The 14,517-nt window shown below is 36.9% G+C and overlaps 1 protein-coding gene and 1 pseudogene across 1 annotated transcript; one reads left to right on the forward strand and one right to left on the reverse strand.

Moving 5' to 3' along the window:
• The first annotated feature begins 6,749 nt into the window (after positions 1–6,749).
• On the forward strand, positions 6,750–7,706 carry LOC125121321 (olfactory receptor 13D1-like; annotated as a pseudogene).
• Positions 7,707–9,373: 1,667 nt separating this feature from the next.
• LOC125120846 (olfactory receptor 13F1-like) lies at positions 9,374–10,333 on the reverse strand. Its single transcript, XM_047769251.1, has one exon. It carries the CDS (start codon positions 10,331–10,333, stop codon positions 9,374–9,376), a length of 960 nt encoding a protein of 319 aa, XP_047625207.1.
• Positions 10,334–14,517: the final 4,184 nt, after the last annotated feature.

Below are 14,517 nucleotides of genomic sequence, written 5' to 3' on the forward strand. Positions count from 1 at the left end.
TTGTGCCTTTGGAATGAGCAGAAAGCAGGAAGTTTTATCTCTAGAGAATCCTAAGTTTCTGACTCAAAACCTTAGGGACCAAAGAAGTTCATAAAAAAACAAGAGCTAAATTAACTTCCAAAAGAAGCTGATTCTCTTGAGTAAGTGTCAACTTTAAGAGAACTCATGAGAAACTAGATCATTGATTTTTAAAAAGTTTTTTTCTTCATACCTTTTAAGAATACTCATGTACAGGCAAACTGCCTGATTGTAGCTATTATTTCTCATATCTCTTTTTCAGGAAGGAGCAACTGTCTTTTAAGTTGAGAATCTTCCAGTCTCATTTGAAAAATGCAAATGAAATTCAAAGTCTTGGGAATTTTTCCTATTACTTCATAGAATGGAAAGGTGTGAGTAACTTTAAAACGTAGTGAGAAGGAAAGGTAAAGTGAAAAGTTTTATTTAAATTATTTCTAAAGAAAAATATTAATAAATGTAAAGACTTTTGGGTTGTAATGACATTGGTGGTGGGAGTTTGAAAATATGAATGTGTATGTATGCAAAGGAGGAAAAAAAAAACACACAAAAACCTGGGCATCATCTCCAGGATCAGGATACGACTTAACTTTAAAAAAAAAAAAAGTCCCAAAATCTCCATGAGAGAGAGACTAGTGAAGAAAGGCAAGTTGCTTGGAATGCAACAAACCCATATAAATAATAGGCAAATGGCTACTGTATTCAAGTATCGAGAAGTATCCAGATCACTAAAATCTTAAGTAAAAAGTATCTTGAGAAATAGCCCATGGTTATGTATCTATTATTCCTTCACAAACTATGCTCAATAAGTGTCTGAGAAAACATGTAATTAAAGATGTTTATGGTAAAAATCAGATTAGAAATAAAAATATGCAAAAGAGGGTGGAAGGACATATGAGTGTTAATCTGAGTCGCAGGAGTCCAAAGCAAAAGAAAAAATATGAAAATTTTTGAGTTCTCACTTATATAATTAATAAATTCCACTACCTAGAAATGAATTCTCTACACTAAGCTGAAAGACACTTGGGGCATGTTTTTCAGTTTTTTCATTTGAACTCATTCTTGGGATGATGTCTTCATAAGTGGAAGACAATGAATGTCTGCAGTGTTTTCAAAAGAGGCAAATATGTATTTTATATGTATATTATACCATACAGGTCCTTGTAAAAGGTAAGTGTAACATATTAAATTGTGATTTTATTAAAATTTTATACATAAATATTCACTGTGACATAGTGGTCAAAATGGAGTCTTGGAGATCAGAAAGACAAGGGTTTAAATCCTAGTTCTGATATTTACCAACTATAAGATATTGAAAATCATTACTGACCTTTGAAATTGCAAATTAATTTCCTCCTCATTAAAAGTTTAGACTAATATTTGGGCTATTCTGGAAGTTAAATGATTAAAATTATAAATGTCTTACATAGTTGTCAATTACTCTTCTCTCTCTTGCTTTTTTTTTTTTCTTTTTAGGGCCATGCCTGTGGCATATGGAAGTTCCTGGGCTACAGGCTGAATCAGAGCTGCAGCTGCCAGCCCACGCCACAGCCACAGCAACACCAGATCCAAGCCACATCTGAGATCTACACCACAGCTCACAGCAACGCTGCATTCTTAACCCACTGAGTGAGGCAAGGGATCGAACCCACGCCCTCAGGGATACTAGTTGGGTTCGTTTCTGAGCCACAACAGGAACCCCTCAATTACTCTCCTCTTAATGAGCTAAAATAATGCATATTTCCTTGTGGTACTTGAATGGAAGACTAGAGTTTATAAAGTCTGTAATTGAGAGTTGGCAAATCCATTTATTTTTGCATAATATCAACTGTCTTAATTGATTTTTAGAGGAACTGGAAAGGATAACAGAATTATTTCTTCTGGTGAGAATGTATAGATGGTATGTGTTCTTCACTGAAAATTCTTAGTACTGTAAATATTAGACCTAGAGTAGCCAACTCAATAAAACGATACAAAAAAAAATTCTAGAAAGTCAGAAGTTTTTCTAGGAAATTAAAGAACTTGATTTCTGACTTGAATTTTTAAAAACAGTTATAAACATTCCTTTAGATCTATTAAAACACTAAAACAGTACCTGGATGAAGTCCCAAGCATTGGTTATTTCTTCTAAAAGACTAGGAGTTGGGTGAGAGAGATTAAAGAATAGCTAGGATCGGGTAGTTCAGAGCCTTTACAACTAGGAATTTTAGGAGTACCCAAGTGACTAAGCAATTTAAGGATCTGGTGTTGTCAATGCTGTGGCTTGGGTTGCTGCTGTGGTTCAGGTCCGAATTCCTGGCCTGGGAACTCTCACATGCCACTGGTGTGGCCAAAAAAGAAATTAAGAATTTTGCTTCTAGAGACAATTATGTTCTAGGCGCCAATGTTCTGAAATCTCTTGAGAAAACATGATTAAGTCAAGAATAAAATCTTATCTTGGTTTTCTCCTAAAAAAAATAAACACTGCTACCTGGAAGATTTTGAAAGTAGAGATTATAATTCCTGGACATACACCTAGATGAAACGGTAACTCAAAGAGCTACATGCACCCCCATGTTCATAACAGCACTATTCACAATAGCCAAGACATGGAAACAACCTAAATGTCCACTGACAAATGAATGGATTAAGAAGATCTGGTACATAAAGCAACAGAATATTACTTAGCCATAAAAAAGAATGAAACAATGCCAATTGCAGCAACATGGATGCAACTAGAGATACTCATATTAAGTGAAGAAAGTCAGAAGGAGAAGGAAAAGTACCATGTGATATCACTTCCATGTGGAATCTAAAATATGGCATCAATGAACCTACCTACAGAATAGAAACAGACTCACAGATACGGAGAACAGACTTGTGGTTGCCAAGGTGGAGTGGGGGAGGAAGTGGGATAGATTGGGAGTTTGGGGTTAGTAAATGCAAACTATTACATTTAGAATGGATAAGAAATGAGGTCCTCCTGTACAGCACAGGAAACTATATCTAATCTCCTGGGATAAAACATGACAGAAAATAATACAAAAAAAGAATGTATATAGATGTATGACTGAGTCACTTTGCCATTCAGCAGAAATGGGCACGACATTGTAAATCAACTATACTTTAATTTAAAAACCTTTAAATGAGTTCCCTTGTGCCTCAGTGGGTAAGGACCGGACATTGTCACTGCTGTAGCTGTGGTTATAGTTATGGCATGGGTCCGATCCCTGGCCAGGAAATTTCTGCATGCTACGGATGTGGGGAAAAAATTAAGAAGTGAAAGTAGGGGTAATAAATGGTCTAGGTCTGCCAGAAATAGTGGGTTCCTATGAATAACTGGACAAGGCACACCAATACAACTCAGCCTCAATGTGTAATCACTAGCCCACTAAGATAACCATTATACCATTTATTTTTGTTTGTGTTTTTGCTTTTTTAGTTTTTTTGGAGTAGAGGTGACTTACAATGTTATGTTAATTGTAGATATACAGCAAAGTCAATCAGTTATTCACAGGCATATATCCATTCGTTCTCAGATTTCTTTCCCATATAAGTTATTATAGAATACTGAGTATTTTTCTCTGTTCCATACAGGACATCCTTATAGGTTATCTGTATGATAGTAGCATGTACATATTAATCCCAAACTCCTAATTTATCCCTCCCCACTACATTTCCCCTTTGGTAAACATAAGTTTGATTTTGAAATCTGCGAGTTTGTTCGTCTTATAAGTAACTTCTGTACTATTTAAATTATTTAACAATTTTCTACTTTGAGTTAATCTTTCTAACATAATTGGACACCATATTCAGTATTTTTCTCTTTTCCATTATATTTTCTTTATGCATATTTCTTTGAGAAATTTAAGTTACTCAGAAAAGTAGAAAAGAGCTATCCAAGGTAACCATTAATGTTTGGGATTTTCTTTCCAAATGTTCTATTATGTCTTGGTTATCTTGGTTAGCTTTTGGTTTTACAATGCTGTAACTCTTTTGTTTCTGTTTTCACTTAATCACTTGTAAGTAATTTAAATATCATTTTTGTTTCTGTTTTCACTTAATCACTTGTAAGTAATTTAAATATCATTTTCGGGTTAGCACAAATTTGTCACAAACGTCATATACGTAGGTTATAAAGGCCCATCATATGAGGGTAGTATGGTCATATAACATATGGTCATATAACAATTCTCCTATCATTAGCCATGAATGAAAAGTATTTGAAAAGATAACCTCCTATCAAAAACCAAATTGAATTAACCAATATGTAGATATCATGGAAAGCAATGCTTTTAGAAACCACTGAAAGTCTTAAACATCTTCATTCCCTTGTTCCAAGATTCTGGGAATCCATTTAAGGAAAGTAAAGTCAAACAGGGAAAAAAGTTCAGGCACAATGCTATTCAACAGAATGTTTGGTAATTGATTCTTAAAAGTTACACTAACATTGCAAGAGCGAGGAAAAACATCTCCTCTTTACTATCCATTTTCTATTCTCCCCCCTCATTTGAAAGCATTAAAGCAGATTGATGAGAACACTTTAAAAAGTTTGCTAGTGAAACTTTTTTTGTGTGCAATTATGTCAGGACTACTGGGATACCAAAAGTTCACCATAATGATTTTATGCAAGGAATTTCCAAATAGGAGTCAGTTTTAAGAACATATCCTAGAAAGAAAGAAAGAAAGGAAAGGAAAGAAGGAAGAAGGAAAGGAAAGGAAGGAAAGGAAAGGAAAGGAAAGGAAAGGCAAGGAAAGGAAAGGAAAGGAAAGGAAAGGAAAGGAAAGGAAAAGGAAAGAAAAGAGAAAGAAAGAAAAGAAAACGAAAAGTTATTTGACCTGGATTCACATTTTCCCTGCCAAAATTGTAACAAATACAGACTTCAGTCATCTGGCACCTCTATCAGAATTATATTCCCAGAGAAAGAGTAGATTGATAAGTGCATCTATGGTCAATCAAATTCCAATCTTTTTTTTTTTTTTTTTGCCATGCCTGAGGTATGCAGAAGTTCCTGGGCCAGGAATCAATCTAAGCCACAGCAGTGAAAATGCCAAGTCCTTTAACCACTAGGCCACCAGGGGACTCCCAAATTCCAATCTTAATATCAAGTAGAAGTATATCCTGACCTACACAACTTCCAACCCTCTTTGAAATGTATGCAAAGTAGGATGCAGCTTGAATTGGATAAGAGTCCTCCTTTCCATAGCCAATAGATATGTAAGCATTTTATTATGCCACTTGATTTGTCCTGCCATAGTAAACTGGTATTTTCATAGAAAGCAACAAAACCTGTTGCCAAATGACTATCAGAGAGAAATGGCCAGTCCTCTACCAGATACACAGCTACTGTATGAAAGCATTAAGTAGAGACACATTCATTAGGTCAGTTTTTTTTTCCCCCTCTGGGAATATTTTTAAGCTAAGTAAAAATACCTTGAAGATGAAAAGGAATTTTCAAAATTCTGCTCATTTACTTATTTATGATAAAGAAGTACGACATCTACTAACATCTACTCTTTAAATTTTTTCAAATTAAAATCATTTTATTCTTACTCTATGGTACACTACTCAGATCTTGAGCCAATCTCAAAATCCTTTCTTGGCAAATATTGACCCTAATTGTGACCCCCTTCCTCAGCAAATGGAAGAGGAATGACTTTCATATGGACAGAAATAAAAGGCAAACCCTTCTGCATTTAATTTGGTTGTTTGTATATCTAAAACCTAACAATACAACACTAATTGCAATACACTTCTACAAAAGTCTCATCTCCAAGTCTCACCAAACTGTTTAGTTTTGCATTGTCTGCTATTTAATTACAATCCTACATACAATTGAAATAGCGGTGGGCAGCTCCAATGGTACCAGAGAGAGATGGTCTGAAAGGCCATGCTATTCATATACCTGTAGACAAGCACCATCAGCAGCATCTAGAAACATGTCCATAAATTTAGATCTTGGAACCCACCTCAGATCCACTGATTGAGAATATTTTACAAAGATTTCCCACATGACTCATCTGAATACTAAAACTTGGAAACACTTTACTGGGTGGGTGGTTCTCTTCTTGAACTGCACAATAGAGTCATCTGGAGAGCTTATTTTTAAAAGGTGCCTTATTTCTCCTCCTTAACTTTGGGAGGACAATAAACATGTATTAAAAAAAGGAGGGGATACAAAGTCAGAAAATGCAGATTTGAATAGAAGCTTGTTCACTTACTGTGTTTTAAAATACCTTTATCTCTAGGAACTTTATTTTCCTCAGACAATTTGTATGAGGATAAATAAGTAATATGTGTGAGCATATTCGTAAATTGTCAAAGCCTAGTCCAATATATTGTTAGTGACTGGTATGGTATAAAGTCAAATAAATAAAGAGATTAAGCAAAATAATGATACTCAAAACAGGTCTGTGTTCAACTGAATTGGAAATAATCAATGTTTGCTAAAAAGCAAAGGGCTCATCCCTGACTCAGAACTTCTACACCACAATCTCCAAAATTGAACACAGAAGTTTTGTATTTTTAAGAAACGACCAAGGTAATTATTGTGAGTCCTTTATCTCCTGCCTTATGAGCTAGAAGAGGAATTTCAAAAGCTAAACTCACAGCTGTTAACCTACTCCAGCCAGTGCTGACATACTTGTTGCCCCTCCCCCCAATGACATCTTCCTTCTTATGCTAATACTCTAGAGACTCATGAAACTCACATGTAGTTTTTCTCTTCTGGATTACTCTAGGTACAATAAAGTAAATGGAAAGGACCAATTGGACAGAGATTGAGTTCATTTTACAGGGACTTTCTGAGTACCCGAGAGCTGAAAATTCCTTTCTGTGATATGCTTAGTGATGTACCTGGTAATCCTCCTGGGGAATGGCACCTTGATCATCCTCACTCTCCTGGATGCCCCGCCTTCACACCCCTATGTACTTCTTCCTTGGTAATCTTTCCTTCCTAGACATTTGGTACACATCCTCCTTTATCCCCTCAATGCTAATACACTTCCTTTCAGAGAAAAAATCCATCTCCTTCACTAGATGTGTTGTTCAGATGTCTGTCTCTTACACTATGGGGTCCACAGAGTGTGTGCTCCTAGCAGTGATGGCATATGACCGTTTACGTAGCCATCTGCATCCCTTTGAGGTACCCCATCATCATGAGCAAGGCACTATGTATTCAGATGGCAGCTCTCTCCTGGGGACTCGGCTCTTTCTCAATTCATTGACAGAAACGATTCTTGCAGTACGACTGCCCTTCTGTGGAAAAAATGTCATTAATCATTTTGTTTGTGAAATACTGGCCTTTGTCAAGCTGGCTTGCACAGATATTTCCTTGAATGAGATTACTATAATGTTGGGCAATGTCCTATTTTTGTTTTCTCCATTACTGTTGATTTGTGCCTCTTACATTTTTATCCTTTCTACTGTACTAAGAATCAACTCAGCGGAAAGAAGAAAAAAGGCTTTTTCCACCTGCTCAGCCCACGTAACAGTCGTGACTGTGTTTTATGGAACAATCCTCTTCATGTATATGAAACCAAAGTCTAAAGACTCTGCTTTTGACAAACTGATTACCCTTTTCTATGGAGTAGTCACACCCATGCTCAATCCTATCATCTATAGCCTGAGGAATACGGAGGTGCATGGAGCTATGAGAAAACTGATGACTAGGCTGGTTTGGGAGGAAAGGATGAGGAATTTACATCTTTGAGTTGATGCACAAAATAAGTTCATATGGAAGGTTTTCATATAAACAAAAGAAATACAGGCTACATGTAGAATCACAGAATTTAGGGGTTGTAAAGAAATTGCAAGGTAATAAGTAAACTTTACCTTTTATGAAAATAAGATAAAATATAGAGACAACTAGTCTAACAAATAACAACAAACTTTTAGAAATAAGAAAACAATTGATAATATCTTTTACCAAAAAAAGCCAGTGCACATGTCTATTTAACAAGCAAAACAAATGTTTTCACTTCCCTTTTAGGGGAGAACTATTTGTCTTCATGTTTTTGTGCTCATTATTTTGTTTTACTCAAGGGAATTAATCTGGCCCCAACCTAATTTTCCAGGTACATGGGATTCCTTCTTTCCCTCCCTGGGTTCCCCCCATGCCCTTTGCACATACTGTGCTCTATTCACTATATAGTTATCTAATTATATCATGTTCTTTTTCACCTAAAATAGCACATGCCATTTCATCCCCATTATCACCTTTCTCCTGTGGCGGCACTGCAGCCACCTCATTAAAGACAATTTAAGTGTTGTATCTTCCTGAAAATCCTTCCAAACTTTACCCACATTATTTGGGTAAATTATTGCAAAGCAGTATTTACAATAGCCAAGATATAGGTGCCATCTAAGTGTCCATGGACAGATGAATGGATAAAGAAAATGTGCTGTGTGTGTGTGTGTGTGTCTGTGTGCGTGTGTAAATGATGTAACATTACTCACCCATAAAAATGAATGAAATAATGCTATTTGTAGCAACATGGATGGACCTAGAGTTTATCTTTGTACTGAGTGAAGTCAGTCAGACAGCAAAAGACAAACATTATATGATAACATTTATATATGGAATATAAAATAATGAGGGAAAAAAAGGAGTTCCCACTGTGGTACAATGGGATCAGAAGGGTCTCTGAAGGCTGAAACTCAATCTCTGGCCCAGCACAGTGGGTGAAGGATCCAGCATTGCTAAAGCTACAGGGTAGGTCACAACTACAGCCTGGCCTGGAAACGCCATGTGCAATGGGGCAGTCATAATGAAAAAAAAAGCATAAAATAATAATTACTATTATTATAAAAGTGAACCTATCCACAAAACAGAAATGGACTCGCATGGAAAACAAACATGCTTACTAAAGGGGAAGGGGGTAGAGGAGGGAAAACTTGGGAACTCGAGATAAAAAGAGCAACATAAAAAAACATACAGACAGAAAAAGGAATTAGATTCAATATAATGTACATACCTAAATGGAAATACCTATATGGAAAAGATTCTGAAAAAGAATGTACATATACATGAACATATGTATCACTAAATCACTTTGCTATACACCTGAAAAACTTTAAATCAGCTACATTTCCATTTAAAATTTTTAAAAAGAAATCAAAATAACACTAGGACAATAATAAAGTTGTATTTACATCCCATAAGACAAAAAAAAATAAAAATTGTCATGGTAAAACCTATTTGTTTACAATTTCAGGTAAACTTATGTAAGATAAATCAATATTTTCTTAGACTTTCAGTGACTGGCCAAGGAAGAGACTTAGAGATTCACACATCACATTTAAAATGATTGGCTACCCCCATTATCCCAATCTTCAGATGTATACTGACCACAAAACATCCCTTAATGTTTAGAGATATTAATTGCTAATAGAGATAAAAAGAGCACAAAGAGAGTTCCTGGCCAGCAATTTATTCACAGCCACTTTTACCTCTTTGTTCCGTAAACTATAAATGATAGGATTCAACATGGGGGTTAACCCACCATATACCAAAGCCATAAATTTATCTATTTCCTGAGAATCTACAGCTGAGGGCTTCAGGTACATGGAGAGAGCTGTCCCATAGAACAAAACCACCACAGTCAGGTGGGCTGCACACGTTGAAAAGGCTTTGCTTCGACCATCCACTGAGCTGATTCTTACGATGCTGGAGACGATGAACCCATATGAGATACAAACAAGGAGCATCGGCATAGGAAGAAGAAGTACACTGATCACCAGCATGATGAACTGCACCTTGGACGTGTCCACACAAACCAGTTTCAGGACAGCCAGAATCTCACAAGTGAAATGATTGATGATGCTATTTCCACAGAGAGACAGCTGCAACACAGACACCGTTTCCACCAGGGCAGTGAAGCAGCCTGTCACCCAGGAGCCAGCTGCAGTCTGCACACAGACCCTCTTGTTCATGATGATGGGGTATCTCAGGGGGTTGCAGATGGCCACATAGCGGTCATACGCCATCAGGGACAGGAGCACACACTCAGTGGAGCCAATGGCAAGAGAGAAGTACATCTGAGCGGCACATCCTGAGAATGAGATGGTGTTTTTCCCCGCAACGAAGTTTGCCAGCATTGGAGTGAGGGCAGAAGAAGTGTACCAGATGTCCAGAAAGGAGAGGTTGCTGAGGAAGAAGTACATGGGTGTGTGTAGGCGAGAATCCAGGACACTAACGGAGATCAGGATAATATTACCCAGCAAGGTGGTCAGGTACATCAGCAGGCATAGCACAAATATGATAACCTCAGCATTGGGGTAGTGAGAAAATCCAAGAAAAATAAAATCAGAAATGACTGTCAAGTTTGTCTTGACCATTTTATTCCTTCTGGTTCCTCTGTAGTAGTGAATAAAAGTATACATTGTTTAAAATTTAAACTCTTCCAATTTTCAAGGGGTTTCTGATAGGGGTACTTTAAGAGGTTTATTATCCTGCCCATACATTATTAATTAATCATTCATTCAACATTTATTGAATATACTATGAGTCACTGATGATCCACAGTCAAGGTAGACAAGTTCTTCTCTATGGCAACTCACAATAAAATATAGAACTCATTCAAGCAAATAAAAACTACAACATGATAGTCTGCCCCAAAGGTACTAGGCAAACACAGAGGAAAGACCATAACCCATGTCAGGGGTGCTGCTCAGTGAGACATTTTGAGACTTAGTTCAATTTTGAGACTTAGTTCAATTTTAAAAATGCATTGGATCCAATCAAGTTAAGGACAAGAGGAAGTTTCTGGGCAAAGAAAATTTTTTCAATTTTCAATTTTAAAAATGCATTGGATCCAATCAAGTTAAGGACAAGAGGAAGTTTCTGGGCAAAGAAAATTTTTTTCTAAAAGTTACAACAAGAAAGGAATTTGATGCACATCATAAAGATGCAAATTATGTGATGAAACAGATGGAAATGCCATATACTAAGGAATATATATAGAAAATAGATGAGTCCGTTTGCTATTACACTGTCTTCAAAAGGGCATTTCTGAATATGGAATTATCTTGAACCCATACTTTTTTACAAAGATGATTATAGTTTCAAACTTAAGTAATTTAGTATGCAAATAAAATGCTTCACAATATATTTACACTATATCTCACAAGTGATCACATATGGAGGCAACTTTAAAAACCACTGTCCTACAAGACAGATTTCAAATGAAATCAATCACAAATCACACAAACCTCACATTCTCATCATTGCTTACTTCTCTAACCTCATCATCTTCCAACACTCCATCTCCACTCTCTGATATGAAACAACCAGCTGCTGGTTCCTTGTACTTGCCATGCCAATTTGTATTTTTATGTCTTTGATCTACAGTTTATCTCCTTGTAGGACCTTTCCTTTCCAGCTCCAATCTTGTCTTTCTTGAATATTTTATCCGGCTCTCTGTACCTTAAGTCTTAGGACCAGCTTCACTCTGCGGAGAGCCAAGGAGATGCAGGAGGCCGAGGAAGGGAACTAGCCTGACCGCACAGTTCCGAAGGCAGGGTTCCTAACCGAGGAAAAAAAGCCTACCCGCCAGCACAGTTCTGAGGGCAGGTTTAGAAATAGGGAAAAGGGCTTAGCCAGAGGCACAGTTCCGAGGGCAAGTTCTAAAAATAATGAGGCTCACCTGCTAACCTGACAACAATGGCTACAATAACAAAATGAAGGCTTTGCACAACAGTGCAAGAATAAAAATCGCTTCTTGGAAAAATCAGTCTTTCTTGTTATTTACTTATTATTCATTCTTTCCTGTTATTTGCTTGTTATTCTTTGTTATTTTCCTATGTTGTTTTGTGACTCAATAAAATTGGAACAACAAAAAATTGGAACAGTAATAAAATAATAAGAGCTTCACTTTGGTTGAATTCCCCCTATTCAGATATGTAATTAAAAACAAAGTATTCATTAGTTTGTTACAAGTAAGAATAGGTTTTAGAGTTAGGTAATTGTGCTATGTACAATAGGTTAAGAATAGGTTAGACATACATGGAAAAACATAATAATAATCTTGCTTTTAATGAATTTTGTAAAAAGCTTTTAAGTTTTAGGAAATTAAGTTGCTTTGATATAAAAAATATTTTCTCATACTGTCCCCTGACCATAACACTTTGAAGTTAGTACCCCAGGCTTTAATGTAAAAGACGAATTTTTGTAAATGTCAAATTCTTGTGCTTGTGACCTTTCTAGTTGTTAAAGATTAGCTTAAAACAATACGGGTGGTGCTTGCTAAGAGTAACCACAAAACGTTTTATACCGAATCGCCTTACTTTCATATAATGTTTTTTCCACATGATGTTTTGTACCCATTATATTTTTACATGATGTATCGTATCCATTATTTTTAAGATCCTTAGAACACAATGTATATCTACTGTACCATGTAATCTAAAAGTTTAACCTTTAAAAATATGATCTAAGCACTGTAATGTAAGTTACAATTAAGCTGTCTATATAAACTGCTACTTATGCTAATAAAATTTGAGCAGTCCAGCACCCTGAAAGAAGGGACAAAGAGGCTATCTCCGTTTGCATCCACCGACACTGTCCATCCCTGCAGGGACACCCGGGCTGCTGGAGCTGGACTCCGGCAATTCTTTGTACATTCTTCATGTTACTCAAGTATGTCACACTGAACAATAGCCATATGTCCACATCCCTACTGCCCCAGCAGTGGACACTAAGCTTGTCAAGAGCCTATTCTCCACAATACTAGCAAAGAGATAACTTATATTTAAGATGTGATAACACATGCCTGCCTTGAACATAGTAACTTTTTGATACGTGTTAAAATAAGTACATTTTCACTGCAGTTCTCTGTGTCAGCATAAAAGCCTAAAGCTTCTCAACGTGTATGCACATCTGCAAACTTATCCGTAATCCTAAAGAAACTAGTCGAATTAAGAAACAAAATGATTAGCTCTTAGCTTTAAATATTTGATGTAGAGGAAAATAAAGGAAAAATAATGACCACTTGTACTCTCAGAAGCGGTGGAAATGCTTTCCAAACAGTCATCCTGTAGGAAATTAGAGCACTGTCCCCAGAGTGCGTGATTTGGGCTCAAAATCCAACTATGCTACTTACTAATATGCAAAATTAAGCACATTACTTGACCTCTTTCAGATTTGGTTTCCTAATCTGTATAAGGAAGAAAATAATTCCTGTCATGCACACATCTCAGAGATCTAGATTAACCTGTATTAAATTCTTCCTACCTAACCCCCATTCCATGACCACTCTAACATTTCAGAGAATCACAGTGGGCTTAGGATTTCGTGGTTTTCTTGCTTTCCAGAACCATAATTGCCAGCGTATTGCTCTAGTGCTAGCTCACACTGACTCAGATTTTTTCAAATTGGCACCTTTTCCACAATCTATTAATATTTCAACCCCCAGCCCCTGTGTGAAAAAGAAAGACTTCACTGATTACGACCAGAAAGGAGAGAGTCAGAAACGCCTGGACTTTTCTTGCTCTAGCTCTGGTCCAGCTCTTGCTGTTCCCTTTCTCTTTGCCCTTTGGCTGTATGTTCCAGACATTTACCACTGACACATCATAACCAAACATCTCTCAGCTTTAAAATGCCCTCTCTTTCAGAAACAAAACAATGAAACCTCCTTTTCCCACTCACCCCCTCATCCTTACTTGATTGGCATCTCTGTCAGTCTCACCTACCCCATGTCATTTTATGCAGATACGTTTTCTTTCTTGACAATGATTTCTGACTCCTGTGCGAAGATAATTGAATATTTTCAAACAAACTCCTCGTTTTTCTTTTTTTTTCTTTTTTTTTTTGTCTTTTTGTTATTTTAGGGCCACACCCATGGCATATGGAGGTTCCCAGGCTAGGGGTCGAATCAGAGCTGTAGCCACCAGCCTGCACCACAGCCACAGCAAGGTCAGATACGAGCCACATCTGCAACCTACACCAAAGCTCATGGCAATGCCAGATCCTTAACCCACTGAACGAGGCCAGGGGTTGAACCCGCGTCCAACCCGCATCCTCATGGATACTAGTCGGGTTTGTTAACCACTGAGCAGGACGGGAACTCCTCCTCCTTGTTCTAACATCTCTGTCAGAGCATCACCTACCCCATGTCATTTTATGCAGGTTTTTTTTCTCTAAAGTGATTTCTGATCCCAGTGCAAAGATAATTACATATTTTCCAACAAACTCCTTGTTTCTAAACGTCTGCACCGGAATAGACTTGGAGAACTTCCGATCCAACATTTCTCAGTTGAAAGCTAGGAAATATTTGGTTAGGATTTCTCTGCAGTAAATGTCTGGAACATATAGCCAAACTTTTATGCCATATTCAGGACTCATTGCTTCAACTCAATATTTTCCCTACCAGCTGGTACTTCCTTTTAAGGTAAATATCTGTATTCTGGTTTCTGGGCCTGGCTGAGACCCATTAATGGATTGTGTAGATCTAAGATTACAGACAGAGATGCATATTGTCTACTCCCACTTACCTCAGCACATGTGAGGAGCATCTTCCCTTTTG

Source organism: Phacochoerus africanus, chromosome 2, assembly GCF_016906955.1.
Source record: "Phacochoerus africanus isolate WHEZ1 chromosome 2, ROS_Pafr_v1, whole genome shotgun sequence".
NCBI lineage: Eukaryota > Metazoa > Chordata > Mammalia > Artiodactyla > Suidae > Phacochoerus > Phacochoerus africanus.